Genomic DNA, 21,279 nt, shown 5'->3' with positions numbered 1-21,279 from the left:
TATGTGAAGTAAGTGTAAGGGATGTTTTTCTTCACGCCAGTACTTTACAAATATAAAGAGAAACGTTCATCATTCGCGCCATTCAACGGAATAAGCACAGAAGAAAATGGCTTGTAACACAATCGACAAAATGAAGACGTTGCAGGAAGCAGTAGACGGTCTGGGTATGGTGGAGGAGATGGTCATCAAACGAAATGATGATCACTATTCTTATAGCCCCCATCGAGTGAAGACGGAAATCAACAATTTAAGAAAGACGAAAGAAAGACAAAGAGAGTTTTTGAAACAGGAAAAAGAGGAGAAGGTGGATGAAGAGGGGAAAAAAAACGAGGATGAGAGCCTGGAATGAAAAAATAGAAAAAGGAGAGGAGAATGAGAAGAGGAAAAAGAAGAGAAGGAACAAGTGGAGAAGAAAGAGTAGAAGAAGAATGTAGGAGAGAAAATAAGTTGGTGGAGGAAAAGAATAAATTAGAAGAAACGCAAAGGCCATTTTCAGGGCCACTCATATGCATCGAAAAGATATTTATTATCTTTGCCTTAAAAAAATTATTCGATTTTATAGATTAAGTGTTATATATGTTTTATATGTCTATGTCTATATCTAGTCAGTCCCGCCCCCGCCAAGCGTTGTTTTATTGGTATAGTTTATGAACTAGCTGAACTTACACGCCACGCGCTACCCGCTGAACTAACCCACCATCCGCTACCCGCTGAACTTACCCGTTACCCTATACAACAACCCAACTTTCCCTTGTCGATATACAGCACCAATAGTCCCAATGTTTAATTCCCCTTGTCGCTAAACGTTCACAGGATGATCTGAGAAGTCTTGTTGCTAAATGTTCCGGGGGGTGGGGTGGTCTGTAATATATTTTCCATAGTCGCTAAAGTATCCGCATATACTACTCCTGAAGCAAAATAAGAAAACCATAACCTAAAACGACAAATAAAAAGGTGCTAAAATGTAAACACGCTTATCTCTATAACTAAATTGCAGTTGTTTGTTACAAATCATCTCCACCATACATAAAGTGGTGAAGTACAACTGAATTTATATCATTCCTTAGCAAAACATTAGTTTGCACTAAATATTTATACTTAAACTGCAAACTGTCATAGCTTCCCAACAGCGCGCGTGTATGTATGTGTGTGATTTGAATTTTTAACGTAGCTATAACAATGTTTCAGTCATATCGCTACGATGTCTGCAGTGTAGCAGTTTATTGTGATGTCTAGCACTGAGGCATCGTGCCGCAGACATGTAGCATGATGTCCCACCCAGTCACATTATCTTGACATCAGGCCGACCAGTCCTAACACTAATTCCTTAATGCTGAGCGCCTAGCGAGGCAGCTGTTAGTAACATGTTTATATGTCTTTGGTATGACTCGACCGGAATACGAACCCGCTACCTCCGCATCCGAGGCGGACGCTCTAACTACTAGGCCACCGGCACTGTGTCCCAGCAGTAGCACGTATCGATTTTAAAGCAGAAAGAGGAATATATCCAGTCGATACAGATGGTCCTGAGAGTATATAATACAGGAAGCAGTGCCGGATAAGGACTTCCAGGGCCCTAATCACTGAAAATATTATTGTTTCCCCCTCACAAAAAAAAAAAAAAAAAAAAACCCGACAACAATATTAAAATCTAAAATGGTGGGAAAATATCAGTGTTGCCATCATGTCAAATCAAAATACTCGTGCATGCAAATCGAAATGGTCATATATAATTCATGTAATTTTATCATCAACAATTAATTTGAATTTTTTTTCCTAGTGACCCAAGCACGCGTTTAGTGTGCTTAATGGTTATCAGGCACCGCCATGGTTAAAATGCAATTTCTAAATTAAACAGTTGTCATATTCTGTCCACCTTTGGAAAAAGGTAATCACTGAACATGACCTAGGTCTTCGTGACACAAAACGTCATACCAATGTCATTTTCAAGACAAGAACTCCTTGAATAGGAATTAAACGGAAAAATAAATGGCCTTTTGGAAAAACGTCAGTATGAGCACAGACAGATATGCTGCCTCCATCTTAAAAATATGGTGCGGTGATAAAATCAGGGTAATACTTTTGTCATGTATATGAATATAAAACGGACAGTAACGTGGGGGACAATTGGTTGGAGTTTTAATTATAGCATATTTAAATCACGCACAATTTACACTCTTTATATTTAGGTTCGTACACCGTATATACTTGCTTAAAAGCTAATTTACACTTTATATTTAGGTTCGTACACCGTATATACTTGCTTAAAAGCCAATTAAACTGCAAACTGCACAGACCCAGATCGTTTGTCGCATACTGTGGCAGCAGATATAGGTCTACGCACTCTGAAGTAATCCGTAGCACAAAGAACAGCTCCGGCGCACAAGGGTCTATGTTATTTGCGGTTGGTATCGACTAGTAAACGAGTATATACTGGATTTTACGTATACTGCACAGCAAAAGCCAAAAATTAAGATGAACACTCTTGAACGCTCAGATGTGTGCACATGATAATCCTAAGGATACAGGAAAGTGAAGAATCCCAAAGAAAGCACTTAACACTGAATGGTTAATCCCATATTGTTGCATTTCCCTAAAATCGGTCAAGGAACCCGCTAAGACAAAATAAAGGACGTAGTAACGCTACGCCATGTAGGCTCCTTGCCAGATATGGTTCGTAAAAACACGAGTTTATTACACCAGAATCGCTCTTTATTCCAGGAAGTTATTGATGGAGGGTAGTTTATGAGTTTGTATCCAACGGGAAAAGTTGGCACCGTCTTTTGTTCATATCTCGAAGTTGTAAAAATGCAAGTTTTGGTGGTGGGTCAAGGGTGCAAAGAACAAGAGCGCTGACGTAGCTTTCTACCTATCCAGGTCGCACACATAACAGATAAGGGTTCAGGCCTTACGCAAATGTTATATATATATATATATATCTATATATATATATATATCTATATCTATATATATATATATATATATATATATATATATATATATATATATATATATATATAACTGGCCGGACTCGCGTAAAGAATTATGATTCTCAAACATGTTTTGTCTTTGTTATGCTAAATGCTACAAAGGTAACGTATAACCTTTAAGGCCAGTTTATGTAAAAGAAAAAGTAAATAATAACAAAGCCCTCAAAGATTTTTAAGTTAAATAACTAGAGAGATGATAAATTGGCAAAAACAAATTTATTTTACCTGCCGTGTAGTTCACAGATTTATACTGTTAAAAGAAAATCATATAAAACTAAAAGGTGTGAGCATGAGAAATGAATCGTATATTCTGGGTTTAGAATAAGACAAGAACTACATATCGACACGGCCTATTTTCCTCGTCGTGAAACATTAATTCTTTACAGTCATGCATTTTGTTGGAAAGACGGCTACCAGTTTTACGCTAAATATCTGAGATACTAAATATTTTTTGCCAGTATTCTGTAAAAGGTCTATTCAGCAGAGAGTATATTCGGTGCATGATCAAGGTAGGTCATTGCTTGGTGTACCTATCTAGCAAGTATTTTATGGCCAAGTTTGAAATAAGAAACTGTAACCTATATTAAATGCTACCCGATGATTTCATTATATACGAAATCTACTAAATGTGGTACCGTAAATATATTTCGTGACTATTTCAAAGGAAAGCTTTAGAAAAAATTGTCGGCGGAGCCATCAAGTATTCTTGCTATTTTTTTGGCAACATATTGTCGTTCCATATGTTATTAACCTTGTCATCCAAACAAAAATGCAATACCGATATAAATAATTATAAATTATATGCACCATTCTCTCCCATTATATTTGCAATAAAAAGGTTCTAAAGTCACGTGCCAGTGGAAGAATAGATAATAATTACCTATCAGACATGTACACCTATAAAAAGCCCTTTCAGGCACTGGAAATATTTTTCATTTTTTACCTGAAGTACTGATTGGGGTTTTTATTCGAATAATGGTATTGATTCAGCAATATTCAAAATATTATCTCAATATTGACATTAATTTGACAATAATTGTAGATGAGCGGCTCGACTTACCTACATCTGTGAAAAAGTCAAAACAGCGCCAGCAAATCTGCGTTTCTTGCCAAAAAGCCTCTGTCCAACCCATTATACCATGTTGTGTTCATTATCTCATCAGAAACACAAAGTCTAGTTTGTCACAATTATTGATAAAGATGGGGTACAACCTAATTGACACTGTGATAAACAGACTAATCGTAAAGAAACTTTGGGTAGGTCACACTCCCATCGTTAAACATTCTATTAACTAAGGCAAACATAAAACATTTTTGGACAAATTTTGGTATGAAATGCAAACAGGGCTTTTAAACAGTTTAACACTGTAAGTGATTTTCTCCTTTTTTCTTGTAATGATAGAACTAATACTATATAATTTAAAGTCCAAACATGTACTTGAAAAGAATTGGATACAATCTTTGTCCACCGCATTAATTTTCTCTGCAGGAAGGCATATTGAGAGCTTTTTTTTTGCTATCAAAACTCTCATACAACATGGGAACAATTATAGCTTTGTTACTCATTGTTCAATCTTGGTCACTGGTACAATATTAGCGGTAGAGATGGACAGATATCGTATTGTATGCAAAAAAGACTAAATCCTCTCCCGTTTTGTTTGAGCGTCTGAACTCGTTTATAGGTCGAGTCTAACTGCAAATAACATACACCGTTGCCTAATGTGCCGGTAGATCAAGATATATGCTGCTTGTTCTAATGACTATTCCTAACAAACCACAGAGACCCATATCTGCCGGCGCATTGTGTTACGGTAAATTTGGGTTTATGCAATTTTACTGTTGAATTCAACTTACAAGCGAGCATATCCAGTATATTTCTGCTGGAAGCTAACACGTCTGCAAAATTGCTGACAGAATATATATCCCACTATTGTAATCAACCGAAGACTGAAAACTGAGTTTCAAGTTCTCTTCGCTAACTCTGTGAATATGAAATAGCTCCTAATGTATCATTTATTGGACAGGAAGTTTTAATCCATGGCAAAGGTTTCGAATTTATCAGGTGTCAAATTACACGCATAGGCATTGTATGATCAAGTTTGTCATCATATACAAATATAAATTACTCAGTTATTGAACACTGATTCCAAAGTTTTCGCTAATACTGCCATGAAAGATGTATGCCACGGGTATCAAACACGCAGCCCGCCAAGCCATATCGTTTGGACCGCACAATAATTGGCGTCATAAATTGTCATGAGAGATAACAAAGGTGGTGACGCCCTTGGGCAATCGCAAATGCCCCCAGGCAGCCCTCAGGGTGGTTTTAGTTTGAGACCTCTGATATATGCCTTGTTTTCTTGAGTGTTGTGGCAATACAATTGTACCAAATACGTTTTTGTGACAGTGTCTAGGCTCTTCGATAGAGATCACAGAGTTCGTCACCTGGACAGAAACGGATGATCTCCTGCTTACCGGGTCAATGAGTCGAGACAAAATAGTACGTTTATATGCGGATAACTGCTCTTAAGTTTTCTGAAAATGTTTTAGTCTTCCCAAGTGCCGGATAGTGGAACTATAGTAGGTCTATTGTTATGCGTACATAACAGAGTTTTTAGCCGGATTCACCTTTAGAAGAAGGTGTAACTTTCTTAGAGATGAACATTGTAAGCATCATTTTAACGCTCAATACATTGCTTTATATGACAGACCTCGACGGAACTGAACCTAAATTTCATAACGATTAAGTCCTGTTTCTAAATGTATAAAATCGTCCATAGAAGAAAGAGACTGACGATTTAATGTCCGAACATACTTCCCAGGAATTAAAAATGGGATCTTTTTTTCTTCTTTCTTTTTCGCTGCTGAGTGTTGACACCATCTGATATACTTGAACGGTATTATTTTGAAACTAATCAATGTTGCGTCAACATTGGATGTAAGATCAGCACCATTTTCGTTTTAAGATTAAGTAGACAGAAGAACGTTGTGAAAACAGAATCCCAATATGTTCATCGAATTAGACTAAGTAGTAATAACCAAATTATCAAGCCGGGTGCTGCATCAGACATATCTGATATAAAAATGGGAAAATCTGCATGTAGGAGCAACTAAATATTACAAGAGTCTTTTGATGAAAATTCTATGTAGATATAATCATCAATTCTAGAAAAGTCGCGATAAGATTATCCAGACGGCTGTGTGACGGCCATAATGGGTGTCAGACAGGCATCATTTTCATTCAGAACTATCTAGACATCATAAGAGGTCTCTTGGTGAAAGCACCAAAACGATGTGTCTTTCATTTTAGAAGAAGCGAAAAGATTTTCTGTACGGTTGTCACTGGGGCCGTATATGAAATCAGATCGGTATCATGTTCATTTGGTCCAATCTAGATTCCATAATTAGTCTTCTGGTGAAAACACCATTTCTAAGTAACTTTAAAGTTATGCGAATTAACCATAACATGATTTTCAAGAGCTGCCATGGTGAACATACTAGGTATCAGGGCGACTTTCCATCTAGGACAAGCAGCAATAACAATATTTTCGAGATGACCCCTGTGTCGGTCATGTTAGAGTTGATATCGGCACAATCTCATTTAGGGCCATCTAGATATCATAAGAAGTCTTCCTGGAAACTCCCACGTTGATATGATTTTCCATTTAGGAGGAGTCGCTAAAATACTGATTTCAAGATGGCTACTCCGGCGACCATAATGGATGACAGATCAGCGCCATCTTTATTTAAGACCAACCGGACATCATATAAAGTTGTTTAGCGAAAACCAGATGCTGATATGATAATCAGTTCAACAAAAGCCGCGGTCATACTTTCACGATAGCTATTGTGGTGGCCATAGCGGATTTCCAAGCTGCCCCATTTTAAGTTAGGACCAACCAAACGTCATGAGAAGTCTCTGGTGATAACCCCTGGTCAATGAGATTGCGCTGCGAAGTAACAGCAAGAAGAAGTATTTGAAGATGGTCAGGGTGGCGGCCATATTAAATGTCAGATCAACAACGTGTTCGTTTAGCGTCAACCAGACGGACGACGGACAAGAGGCCATGCCATTAGGGCTTCCGGTCTATTGACCAGTAGAGCTAAAATGAAACTTCCTAGAAATATTTCCATTAGTATCTATTTCTAGAACTATATCAATAGTTCATTTGTACGGAACAATTCTATTAAATTATGCTGTATTTCTAAATATGTAAATATAAAGAAAAGAAAATAGATATCGTAAGTTTGGGTCAAAATCTCCACCCATGTTGTTGATTTTATAGTAAGATGCCCACAAAAAGTTTAAAAGAGTACTTCTGACCTCTCAGTAGATGGAACTGGAGAACGTATATTACGCCTGTATACATGTACCTGTCAAATGTAACTATTTCGTGAAAGTGCAACATAAAGTTGGAGGTCCATAAAATACGTAAGTAAATACTAAACTGCATAAATATTAGTTGCCTTAACACTGGAAGCCACATTGTTGCTGCGGAGGCCAGATGAGACACAATTCGGACAGGCCATATTCAAGCATATATTCCTACCAACTTTGATCAAAACTGGCTTGGTCATTCTAGAGAAGTCGAAAATTAATGTTCCCACCAGGTTACTAAGGAAGAAGCACCGTTGCCAGTGGAGCCAACCCAAACAAATTCTAATAGAATATGCACAAGCAAATATTCTACAAAATCTGATCGAAGTTTCAAAGAAGTCGAAATAAGGTTTACACCTGGTTGCAAAGGGTGCCGCGTCGTTTCTAGGACATAAATCACGGATACGTCTGTGAGAGAGCATATCTTAATAAACACTCCAAGATGCTTGGAAATCTGCTCATATGTTCCGGAGAAGATGCAAATTGGTTTTTTATATGGTTGATGCGGAAGCCAAACGGGCATATTTTGATGTGGCATGTCAAAGCAAACCTTCCTATCATATCAGATAGAAACTGGCTTAGCCATTCTGGAGAATACTTAGCAAATAGGTTTTTCAACTGGTTGCTATAGAAACCACGTCGTTGTAGGTGTAGCCGCTCCAACAAATTTTCATATAATTTCGTTCCTGGAAATATTGATCAAAATTGGTTCATCCGTTCGAGAGAAGAAGTTTTAACTAGGTTTTGAACCTGGTTGCTCTGAAAGTTACACAGTTGCTAGGCAAGCCACCTCAAACATAAACTTGTTCGAGTATCGAAAAAGGAATATTCTTGCAAAGACTGATCTCGAAGAAGTCAAAAGTAGCAACTGTGGACTGATGGACGGACAACAGCCATGACATAAGCTCAGATAGCCATTGGCCAGGTGAACTAAAAAATATTTGCAATGTTATGTTGCACTGTCTGGAAATAGTTGCACTTGAATTAAATGAGTGGCATTTTTAGTGCAAGTGAACATCTCTGAACCCGGTGGAATCACATCTCTTGTCTTTTTCATCCTTCGCGAAATCCAAGAGGATGAACTGCGTGAATATTTCCGTTACTGTTTAGGCTCTAATGCTCATTTTAATGAATGCAGTCACCATTCTTCATTTACTAGCTAACTCACCCCCCCCCCCAAAAAAAAAACAAAAAAAACAACAAAAAAAAACATATTCTAGATGTCTTATGGACAACAATGGGATCTCATAAGAGCTGATTGGTTCAGTTAGTGTAGTTATCCTTATTGTACAAATCTGGTGTATCCTATCTTCCTTTAAAATTCTCTGTTCTGAGATCTGCTTTCTCTGCAATGTAAATCATGAGAAACTAGAAACAGAAAGCCGAAGACGACGGGAGCCGCGGTGACTCAGTGGTTAGGGTACAATGATCACGATTTAAATGGTGCAGGTTCGAATCCTACCATCAAGCCAGTCTGGGCCAGCTACCATGGTGGGTTCCTAGGCAGGGCATTTTATTCCAACTGCATCGGCACTACTCGTGCTGTAAAATACCAAACCAAACCGAAGACGACGGATTTTAAGCTGGATCGCTATGCAGATGATTAGCGCTACTACCAGACTTCACCTTCATTTAATGACCTCATATGTTCGTGTTAAAATAATGGATAACAAAGTCTGTAATACTAGCACATACATGTGTAAACTATCACCATCAGTCCTGCCTGACACCCACGACACCCATTATTTCTGCTAAGGAATAACGTGTTACGCCTAACTGCGATATCTATAAAGGTGCATACAGTTCCAATTCTTTTGGAAGACTACGTCAGGACTATGTAATATTGCCCATTTGTGCGCGCGTTCATGCATGCATGCGAGTACGAAGATGCATGACAACACACATACCAACAGGGTTGAGATTAGCAACCTTAAACGTACTAAGAGTTCAAGAAGCCTGGTATATGTTGTAAAAAAATAATAATCATAAAATTCTGACCAAACCATATGTTTTTATTGTGGAGAGTGGAGCGGGAATGGATGACAAAGAAAAACGCACACACTTGCCACCTTATAATCTGTTAAAATTAGTATAATATAATCGCAATTGTAAGATGAGATGGCAGGAAATATCTTCTCCAGCTTCCAATATTTAACTAATTTCAGTACCAAATTTAGTTGCTTAACAACGCGTCGCAAGAAAGATCTTTCTCAAAACTGTTTTGCAAACCGTCATTATGCATTGGGTCGTCAAATGACTATGAGCATCGTAAATAGCAGGATTTAGGTACAAGTAAATAATATCTCACGCATCAGAAACCAGAATAATAACGGGCAAAAAATGCACAAAAGAACAAAAGTTAATGAAGATGGCGACAAAAATTTATGTAACAATTCTAGCAGTTGAAGAATGAAAAACAAATTAAGACTGGAAGCCGAGATGGAAGCCTTATACAAATTATATATCACATTTGACAGTGAAAAACGTTGCTTATAAATATGCTTTAATTAGAAAAAAGATAAATTTGCCAGAGGAAAATATCTTTTCCACATGCACACTTTCTTTTAGCTATAAGATGCGCCTTTATTGAATCGTCTTTCTTGATTTTCGCAAACTTTTAGGTAATTTTGAATTAACATAGTGTCTATCATTACGAGGTGAAAGTGGGAAAATTTATGGTTCAAAAAAGGAAACTTTTTTTAACGTTATGTTTAAAGCGTTGGACAAAGCTACTGGATACAATCGGCATATAACGGTCACTGTTTCATTTTTATTAATAAAAAATAAATGTTCAACTTTGAATTCAAGGACAAACTCAATCGGAGGTGGAAGCAATGTGAAAGTCTCAAGTGTAAGCATAGAAGAAAACAATTTACTCAAAAGTAGGTACATGAGTACGCAAGACTTCAGATTCAAGACTTTTTGCGCTGGAGCCGCGGTAGTTCAGTGGTTAGTGTGCTGGACTCATGACCGAAAGGGTGCGGGTTCGATTCCTACCATTGACCATCCTGGGTGAGCTACTGAGGTGCGTCCTTGGACAAGGCACTTGACTCTAATTGCCTCGGCGCTATATAACCTATTTGTGTTGATGTGGCATAAAATACCAAGCCAAACTAAGCTCAGTCCTAAACCATTCTCTCCAAGATGAAGTAAAAACCCAAGACTTGCATCCATGTCTCAGAGTTTCATAATACCCAACTATGCCGTAAAGCCTGCCTTAAAGATTCACTATTTCCTAATACAGAATGTTGACGTAAAGACTGCCGTATAGTTAGTTTCACTATTTCCTAATACAGAACGCTGTCGTAAAGATTGCCGTATAGTTAGTTTCACTATTTTCTAATAAAGAACGTTGACGTAAAGACTGCCGTATATAGTTAGTTTCACTATTTCCTAATACAGAACGTTGTCGTAAAGACTGCCGTATTTATAGGTTACTGCATTTGTATGGGAAAATATGAACGAGTTTTGGGATGGAATACTGCACGACCTTGGGAGTGCATTATATCCTTCCGATAAAACGAGTTCATATTTTCCCATACAAATGCAGTAACCTTTTTATTATATGCTCATTTTTTAAATTCTACATAAGGTTTAATTATATAAACAAAATACACTACAAGAAACAACGTAAATGAATGAATGCCGTATTCCAAACTAAATACACAAGCGCAGATTTGTCATTACACAATAACATTATTAATGCGCACATAACTCCTCCCAGATAAATTTGAACTTCAGTCGTGTGTCGAAGGAAAATGGCGTGTCAAGTTAAAATTGAAATTTGCAGTCATATTGTGAATGAATGCGCATTGCAACAACTTTTACATTTGATCTGGAATGAATATATTTTGGTATTTTGTTTCGATTCGACGAAAGTTTGTAATTTTGGACCGGATTCGTCTGTACAATTTATACATGAAATACATCGGATTGAAGCGGTGCGGGAAAGCGTGTTTACATCTGCAAATGTGTTTCTGTTTCGGTCATTGAATGTTTGAAATCATAATGTGGGAAAAATATGAAGTCTTTCAATCGCAATTATCAAAAAGACACTATGGAATTTAATGCTTTTTTCATTTTGAGTGCAGTAAGGAGGATGCAATTGCACTTATCATCGAAATTAAAGCACAGTTTCGAAATGTGTAATCCAGATTGAAAACCTATGACATGGCTCATGAAATTCGGATTTGTAGAATTAAGAAAATACATTTTGAGGAAATTCAGGATGTAAAACTGTAAGTATATTTTATTTTGCCATTCTTATCACCAGCTAAAGAAGAGAGCATATGATTTGTCACTTGTCTGTTATTTGTAAGGACCATATCTTGCGTCTGTTATAGACTGTAGCTAGCCTAAATCCGTAACATTGTATCAACGCGGAATGTGCCAAAGCAGCTGGTATGTGGCAGTCCACGAAACATCTGTTTTAGTTCATTATGAAACAAATTTAAACAACCACAACGTAAAGAGCCTCTTACGCGAGTGTACATGATTTGTGTACAAATCAAAAGTGCTAGCGTCTGCGTCCATTGTTTTTTTCTCAATAGAAGGTAGTTCCTTTATGCACGTGAATGCTATATGTGTATTGTCGCGCGAGTTCAGTATCGGGTAATACTGAACGATTCTGACAATGTAAAGTTAACGGGGAAAAAATGAGCATATAATAATTCCTAATACAGAACGTTGACGTAAAGACTGCCGTATAGTTTCACTAATTCCTAATATAGAACGTTGACGTAAAGACTGCCGTATAGTTAGTTTCACTATTTCCTAATATAGAACGTTGTCGTAAAGATGCCGTATAGTTAGTTTCACTATTTCCTAATACATAACGTTGCCGTCAAGTCTGCCGTAAATTTTCAATATTTCCTAATACGGCGCTTTGCCGTAAAGTTTGCGGTACAGTTTCACTATTTTCTAATATAGAACGTTGGCGTAAAGTGTCACTGTTTCTTAATACTGGACGTTGTCGTAAAGCCTGCCGTAAATGTTCACTTTATCCTAATAGTGATCGTTGCTGTAAAGTTTCACTATTTCCCAATAAAGAACGTTGCTGTAAAGTTTCACTGTTTCCAAATACAGAACATCTGGTCACTAATGCCTATCATTCTGAAATATTCTGAGCAATAAATACGGATTTATTACTAAAATCTATCTATTTTGGAATTCTATCAGATGAAATAGAATCAAAACCAATACATATACTTTCGTGAAAACAGTAAGTTAGGTTTAACTCTGTCAACTGCCGTAAAATGACACTATTGCGCAACACATCTCTTTTGAGTGGGAGTTCTAGGGTATTACTCAAATTTTTTTATAACAAGTGGAAAGCTCATAAATATTCTCTTCATGAAAATATTATACAATCTGATTTTAATGTCTTATTATTACATAATGGATCTCATTATTACCGAGTTCACATTTTTAATACTCTTTTGTGTCACATCATTGTAACATTCCACCTATGTTCTGTACTTGACCAGACTTCTGAAATATCACTTAAAAAAAGCCATTTATACTTTATATATCCGAAGTGCCCGACACTCACAATGTATTCAACACAAGCCGCTGACTCGGCAAGAGCGAATGTTAGTTTTAAAGCTAAAAGTGGTAGAATTTTTTATACAAGAGGGCAAACCTGTTGAGATAAACTCGCATTCACTAGGTTGGCAACAGAAAACAAGTATCGAGGTGTTAAAATCTTCGAGTACAATTCAAAACTCCAACCAAAGTAGCCTCTTCAGATTGTTGGGTGGTCGAAACATTTTGATGTCTTAGTCTTTCCTTATTTTTCCTCAGTCAGTTTTCATTTTACTTACATAACTAGCTACGTGTCAAAACAGCAAAGTTAATGGATTTATGTATGTAACTGTATTTCAGATAAATACAGAATGCACCATCATTACTAGAACTAAAGACAAATTTTTATTCAAAGAGAACGCTCTAATCTGTTTACTGAGGGCGATCAGCAACATAACGGGATGTACATATGGATCAATACGGTAAAACAGAAATAAGGTCAAACAGTAAACTGAATTGAATGTTTTTGACAGCCTGCAACTTCAAAATCAAGTGAAGAACTAGTAAAGAATTTATATAAAATGAATTAGTCATAAGAACCACACGGGGCACACAACAGGTATACACATTTACAAATTACAATGCAGAACACTTTTACCGCCCATCTGGAAGTGACAAACCGACGACATTGAGAAAGTCTGTCTACACTGGCAGTTTTCAAACATATACAAAATCAAGGCGTTTCTAATTTAAATAATGTTAAACTGCTTAAATTTGAAGAAAAGTAAAATTAATTGTCACGAAGAAATGAAATTATTCTTATAAGATCATCTGAACTGAAGATAAATTCATATTCATAAGTTTTTCGAAAATGTTTTTAACAAGTACTAACCATTTAACCATTTTCTTAACGAATCATGCAACATCTGGCCGCGTGATGAACTCCAAGAGACGAACATTACAAAGTCATATCAACTGTTTTAGAATACAATAAGAAAAGCTCTATTAATTTTACAGAAAGGATTGCTATGGTAACATTTTAGTAAAGTAAAGATAATATAAATTTTTTGAAAAGGGAACGTAAAAGTATTAAAAGAAACAAAGTTAATTCAATCCCAGTTTTTCCTTATTAAGCTGTTAGACAGTATTCAAGGGTATAGCCACCTACCTATCACCAACAACAAAGGGGCTCCGAGTGGCCGGGTGGTCTCAAACGTTCGTCTTTACCGATCACTGTCATCTCACATCTCAATATATGCTGTATTAGCTTAACGGTAAAGATGAACAGTGGGAACAAAAACATGATGAATGAAAAATATTATCAACTTTCCAAATCAACGTTTTGTTTAACTAAATGTTCTTGTGTGTGTGTGTATGTGTGTGTGTTACAGGGACCCCCAAAATTTAAATCTGACCCTCAATTTTGATACCAAAGCTTTTTTTATTCAGTCTGACCCACAATTCTTACACTAATGGGGACTTTTGACTCTCAATCTTTCATCCCTAGATGATACACTAATATAAAGAAGGTGAATATATATATATATATATATATATATATATATATATATATATATATATATATATATATATATACACACACACACTACTCCTTCTTTAAGTCCGGTTGTAATAGAACAAAGCCAATCTGCTTTATTTTTTTTGGTTGCTTTAGGGTTTAACACCATTTTTCAGCACACGATAGGCTATACATAGCGGCCAGTATTAATGGTGGAGGAAGAAACCGGGAAAACCCCGGAAAGAACCACCGACCCACGAGAAGCTACTGACAAGCTTTCTCACATACCCACATTGGCTGAATCCGTGACTCGAACCCACGCAGAGGTGAGATGGCAGTGATCCGTAACGGAGAGCGCTTTAAGACCACTCCGCCAATCGGGGCCCCGAAAGCCAATCTGCCTGAGCTAGCTCTGGTTCACCTTTCGTTTGTCTGATGCAAAATGGGACCGTACTGGGATTGCAAACTTTATCTCCTTGTGATGCTCAGGCGCATCTATTTCAACAATTTCTTGCCTAAACCTTTCAGAAGATGACGAAATATCTACTGAAGGCAGCAAAGCATGCGACTATAATCACAGTCTCTCTGACGTAACAGAAGAAAGTAACGAACCGTCAAAGTCAATAAAACCCCTGCCATATAAAAAAAATATCAACCACTATGCCGTACATGCAAACACCCACCTCCAGCAATTGGAAAAGATGAACGTAAGTGGAAACTAAAAGAAATCGTTGATGACTGTCTTGTAAAAAGTGGACAGATTGTTCAAGAACAAAGTGAGAAAAAAAACGATCTTATTTGATCCAGATCAGACAATTGCATCAAATTTGTTCATTCACATGGAAGAAAATGTGAAGTTCATAAAATTCGTTCCAGAATTTCCTGTTGTACACCTGATGAAATCCAAGATTACCAACTTGTTTAGTGCTTATAAGACATGTGACCTATTCCATCACCTGAAATTTCTTTAGGCTCATGAGGACGAAACAGAGTAGAATTAATTAGTAACCATAGCATGTATTGCAACAGCAATAAGAAATATCCGAAGACTATCTTTAACTCTCCATTTGGCAATCTTCGTAAGATTCGTTTAGTGTTTTGAGTAACCTACAGCAAAATCTCTGATAGAACATATGGCAGTGATGTCCTCAGATGATCTTGAAGGCAAATTGGGTGGAAAATATCTTAAATTCATTGATGCAGCTCGTGGTAGCAATGGGACCTTCCTGCTTGATGATTGAGGCATTGTGATGAAATTGTTGGACTGTCGATAGCTGAGAGAACTGGTGGAACTCAACTCATGGATATAAGCTGCTTCTTTCCACAGTCAAAGCATCCTTACCAATTGTATTTGTAAATGGTGCTGCGTCATATGGAAAATTTTCTATCCATCTTCTATGCGAACATTTTAGTGCTGGGTATTTTCACCAGCAACTCAAAGCCTCACTTTTCGCAACACCACATCGTGGAAGTGACACTAACTTTAGTCTGGATTCGCGACGTGAAATGGATCATCGCAATGCCCTGAAAGCGTTCAGACCATCAGCAGCTTTAGAAACTATTGTTATGGAATGTACAGTCACTGAGGAAGAGCTACGTCGAGGAGCCCTACCGAAACATGATGAGCAGGTAACACAGAATATATATGAATTCATGGCCACACCTTTGTCTGAGTGTGTCTTGGACATAAAAACGTTGCAAATTGGAAACTATCTTATCAAAAGATACGCGTGTCAGCAGAGCTTGTTTTCTCTAACTAATCATGACATGTCAAGCCATGACAATATTGATGCGCCCAAGGTTCTAAAACAAAGTGTTTAAGTTGGAAAGAGTCATACCATCACACGTGTAAACTTTAAACCTCAGAAAGTTGATGTAACTGTAAAACAAGAAAAGAAAGAAAATGCTACTGAAGCTTGAAAAATTTAATGAGCATGCCACATCAAATATGAATACTTGTCAAGCTGTTGTTACACCTCAGTGCACTAAGGGAAACGTTTCAAAGTCCAAAGATGTACGGACTGCTTTGGGTTCGCTTTTCACTGAATTAATATGGATGAAAATAATGAAATTTCACCTAAGGGTGATCGTCAAAAAAAAGGACGTAAGCTTAATTCTACTTAACAGAAGAAAGTCCCTGCACATATCTTCCAAAGGACAGCCACAACCCTAGTAGAGTTTGCTGGGGTCAAATTTAAAGCATTTGGCAGATCTGGGCTTCAATATCTGCAGGACGTAGAAAACGGAGTTTTGAGGTGGTTGCTGAAAGAATTTCCTTTTGCATTACACGTTGTTATATGCGAAGATAAGTATTCTTTCACCCCTGATAACACAAACTCCATGACCAGGGCAAGCAGAATAAAAGAAAATAAAACTGACATCTACTACTTAAAAGATGACGGTGAGATTATCGGTACAGAAAATATTAGCAAACCTGCAGTTACTAAAACCATGAAGGGGATCAGCAATTTTCTGACTGGTCATGTGAGAGAACTTCGAATCAAGAAATATATCGTTATAGATATAGATAGTGTATTATCTCAGTCCATGCACAAGGGATACTCCTGAGCATCACAAAGAGATACAGTTTGCTATCCAAGTACGGTCTCATTTTGCATCAGACAAAAGATCTTTATGTTCTGAGAAGTTGGATATTAAGCAAAAGAAAGGTGAGGCAGAGCTAGCTCAGGCGGATTGGATTTGTTATATTACAACCGGACTTATGTGTATATAAGTGTATCTTCTAGGTGTAAACGACTGAGAGTCAAAAATCCCCTCTTTGGTTAACAAACTGGGGGTCAAATTTGGGGGTCCCTGAAGCACATCCACACACACACACACACACACACACACACACACACACAAGAACATTTAGTTAAACAAAACGTTGATTTGGAAAGTTGATAATATTTTTCATTCATCATGTTTTTGTTCCTACTGTTCATCTTTACCGTTAAGCTAATACAGCATGTAGTGTGCGTGCGTGTGTGCGTATAGTTTCAGTTGAATCTGAAGCGTATGTGTCAGATATTATGATATTATATTTTAAATACATGCATTTAAACTATAATTAGAATGAAGTCGAGGAGGGAGTGGGTATGTTGATGTATGCTCTCAAAAAGTATATATACTTTCAGTGATTGCCGGACTCCAAAATTCAGTGTTTGAATACGTTTGGTATAAAGGTATTTTTTTCTATTACATTAAAAAATAGTTGACATCTTTTTGATAGACTAAAGAACAATGATCCAATATGTTTCGGTTAATAGGCAGAACGGCATTTTGGGTAGTCGGTTTAATTTCCATTTTTGCTCACCTATTCAAATTTATGTTGCTTTATTTTCACCAACTTAAAATACACGCTGAATAATTATGTTGATTTAAATCAGTATCAGATTTTTTTCAGATACAAAATATGTAAAATATACTTTATTTGTTATGAGCAAAAAGCATTAAAATATAATGCATCGGATAAGGAAGCTCTCACGAAACTAAGGAAACTCTTCTGAAAATACCTTCCTATCAGCTTTGCTTGAAAGACCTGGCCTTTTAAGGTTTTGCTAACTGTAAATGTCTTTCTTAGAAAAGTAAATTTCAGTGGTTTGCATAGATTTTACTAATAAATGATATTAAACAGGAATTAAAAATATATGATGGACATTGTGTAAGTGCTGCTCTTGTATTATGTTTAATGTATGTCAGTATTTCTAACTGACACAATTTAATACCATCTTATGATACCGACACCTATTAATCAGGAGTGACAGTTCTTGTCTGGCGTGGGGAGTAGACTGGAATCATACTGAGCCGACCCTGATGGGGTCATTCTCCAGCTGATTTTTTTAGAAGCAAACGTTTTGGGAAATCTCTATGAGTGAAAAGATATTTGCTTCTGCTGTGAATCAGGAACGCAAGTTCAAATATTATAAACCTGTGCTGCAAAAATAATTCTTTTAATTAAAAGTTCATGTTTTTGGGACAGATGATCTTCGAATGTGATGCAACATGTTGAGCAGTGTGCATATATATTGATTGGACTGGTTTAAAAGAAGCAGTTAAATGGATGAAAACTTCAAAATATTCATTACTTTTATATATGAGATGAACCTCTGATGTATCTGAGAGCATTAATTTTATTCAGGTCCTAACTTTCATCTTTTGTCATAGCTTCCAATTATTCAAGGAAATTCTTATGAATAATGCCTACAGCAGCATTATTGTGATAATAGTAACAAGTACTGGTTATCTAAATCCAATAATGTAACGTACAAATCAGAGTAAATTATCTCTCCATATCAGCAGGTGAAATTAGCGTACTAGCTTCAGACTGCTTAACTAAAGGAAGATGTAATAATGAAATTGTTGACGCCATGTTGCATGATACTTCCTAGAAGATCTGTATTGCGCAAATAAGATCTTATATGAATAGACAATGCACAAGCGTTGCGTTTATTGCACCCGTGGGAATGCCTTCCAGATTGAAAACACATTTGCTCTAACGCTCTCTGGATTAACAATTGTTTTGAAGGTCAAAACCCTCAACATCTGATGCAAATGCCGCGCCATAGTCACCGTCAAGCATTCCGGTAAACTCTGCAAAGGAGATATAATTTGTTTTATCTACAGATTCCATCTTAAGTTCATGAAAACAAGAACCCCCATATAATATCCTCATCTACTACAAGTTGCAAAAAATGGTAGCTGGTGTTCTCGCTATATATAAATATGACATCGGAATATTTTTAAGCTTTTGCTACTAAGAACGAAGAGTATCTTAAATTCTTATGAAATAATCTAAGTTTGTTTGACTTTAATTTCAGTTTGCCAGATGTAATCTGGACCAGAATTTACCGACTTTCAGAGAGACTTGATGCAGGTGTTTCTGGGAAGTTGATTCGGTACAACTTCTAAATTTAGTTTCACTGCTCGATTTTAACACATCTAGAATTGGTGAGTGTACGAAAGGTCTGGTTAGTGAATCTTTAAGGTGTACGAGAGTGCGGAATTCACTAGGCGTAAGAGGTTTATTTTATAACCACGTTCTGAAGACGAGCAAGTTGTCAAACCTAACAAAGGAGAGAGAGAGAGAGAGAGAGAGAGAGAGAGAGAGAGAGAGAGAGAGAGTAAAAAGGGGAGATCCAGGTTTTAAGAAAGGCTGAACTATGCTTTTTAGTCTTGTAATTCAAATATAAGATGGATAATCTCGCTGTTAAATTCACAGGATACAGACCCCCACCCCCACCTCCCGGCCAGGATACTGTTCTGGAAGACAAATTTCATGCAGTGACCATAACTCTGTTAAATTTTGCCAAACATGATGAAAATCAAACTTGGTTTAGATCATGCTAAGTAAATCCCCAAGTCCAATTCGGCGTCAGTCCATTAATTACTTCAAAAGTTTTAGACCAGAGAAGTAACTTGTGACGGACGTGATCGGACGTGACATGATTTAACCCACAAATAAAGGGAAAGCACTATATGCCTCCTCCACATATAAGGTGCAGTCATCAACGATGAAAACGTTTTTATTTTTATTATTGGGTTTTTTTATACTTTGGAATGGATATGTCCACGAGAATAACGGATATTATTATGAGGAGATTCGTTGAGAGCTTTGTTTAGTAGTCATAAAATTGTCGTGGTACTGAACTGTTTACTTATCAGGCATCCTACCTAGCTAACGTTCATGATATATCTCAACAATCTCCTGACACAAATATTAAAGAAAATGTTACAAGACCACGTCTCACACCTGGTAAATAAACACTTGGTGCTTATCACACCTTGTGATAGCTTAGAAATGAAGTCAAAAAGTCATGGTAGGGAATCTCTATGGTCGTAACAGTCAGTTATGCAAACAAAACATTGAGTGGAATTTCCTGTTCTCAGTTTGGGTATCAAATTATAAAAGCCAGCCCATTCTCAAAATCCATTTTTGGACGAAAACACCAGATACCAACAAAATAGATACAATTTCCAAACCGACATTTAATCCACCACTCAGCTGTCAAATCGCCCCTATTTCTTCACTTTCAACATTTGCCTACTGCGGTCTAATACCACTGCATTCTTAAGAATGACATAGTGGCATCGACCTGTACGCACTGTGTGAGAGTCTACCGTATGTCTTGTGTGTTTCAAAAATGAACATACAAAGGATATTTGAAATATATTTTAAAGCTATTCCAACAAAGTTAACTCCCACTGGACAATGTAGCTTTTAGTTTATTTCCAAATGTAGTAAATTGGTTAAATCAGGATGACACAACACATCAGTGATTCTGCTTGGGGTGAAGGTCGTTAGCGTTATGGCCATCAGATTTGTGTCAGGACTAAAGAACGAAATCGATTTTATCATAGGAAACAAGGATATTGAAGCAATCAAACTCTAAAATAAAATTTGCCTTCCCAGATCAATTAGTATTATGGAATATAAATCCTCTGAGAAAAGAGTTTCAAGTTTCAAATAGTATGACGGACTTGAAATCAAAGAAAGATACGAATGATGTATCATATGCTTTCGTGTTTGACGGCAAGAAGATTCAGAGAGGAAGTGACGTTGATAACATTGTTTCGAATATGGAGGCATTCTGAAAAAATGAAACGGATACCATGCCAATGAGAGTCAAATGGTGTCAGAGTCCTTGTATAAATTGAAAACAATCAAATGAAACTGGTCTAGCGACAGTTCTGTCGTATTTCCTTGACGAATGTATTTACTTACAGTGCGAGAATCATACATTTACAAAGTTAAAGCAGACGAATCCAGCTGCAAACTGCACAGACACAGAATACGCCGGCAGATATGGGTCTATGCAGTTTGTTAGACGTAATCAGTAGAACAAACACCATAGATCCTGATCTGCACG

The 21,279-nt window shown here is 36.9% G+C and overlaps 1 protein-coding gene across 9 annotated transcripts in view; it reads right to left on the bottom strand.

The window, feature by feature from the left end:
- LOC149797921 (nucleoside diphosphate-linked moiety X motif 6-like) overlaps positions 1–21,279 on the bottom strand; it is a 254,096-nt gene that overhangs the window by 151,655 nt on the left and 81,162 nt on the right. The window contains exon 7 of one of the 9 annotated variants that reach the window (XM_089962974.1): positions 18,411–19,003. The exons of the other annotated variants lie outside the window; for them this stretch is intronic. Coding sequence (XP_089819100.1) covers positions 18,921–19,003 — 83 coding nt within the window. The 3' untranslated portion in view covers positions 18,411–18,920. Of the gene's footprint in view, positions 1–18,410; positions 19,004–21,279 lie in introns of those variants that run through there. 9 annotated transcript variants of the gene reach the window in all.

This window comes from Sinohyriopsis cumingii, chromosome 6, assembly GCF_028554795.1.
Source record: "Sinohyriopsis cumingii isolate HCF-2022 chromosome 6, ASM2855479v2, whole genome shotgun sequence".
Classification (NCBI taxonomy): domain Eukaryota; kingdom Metazoa; phylum Mollusca; class Bivalvia; order Unionida; family Unionidae; genus Sinohyriopsis; species Sinohyriopsis cumingii.
The sequence above is the reverse complement of the archived record's forward strand: the minus strand, read 5'-3'. Positions and strand labels throughout refer to the sequence as shown.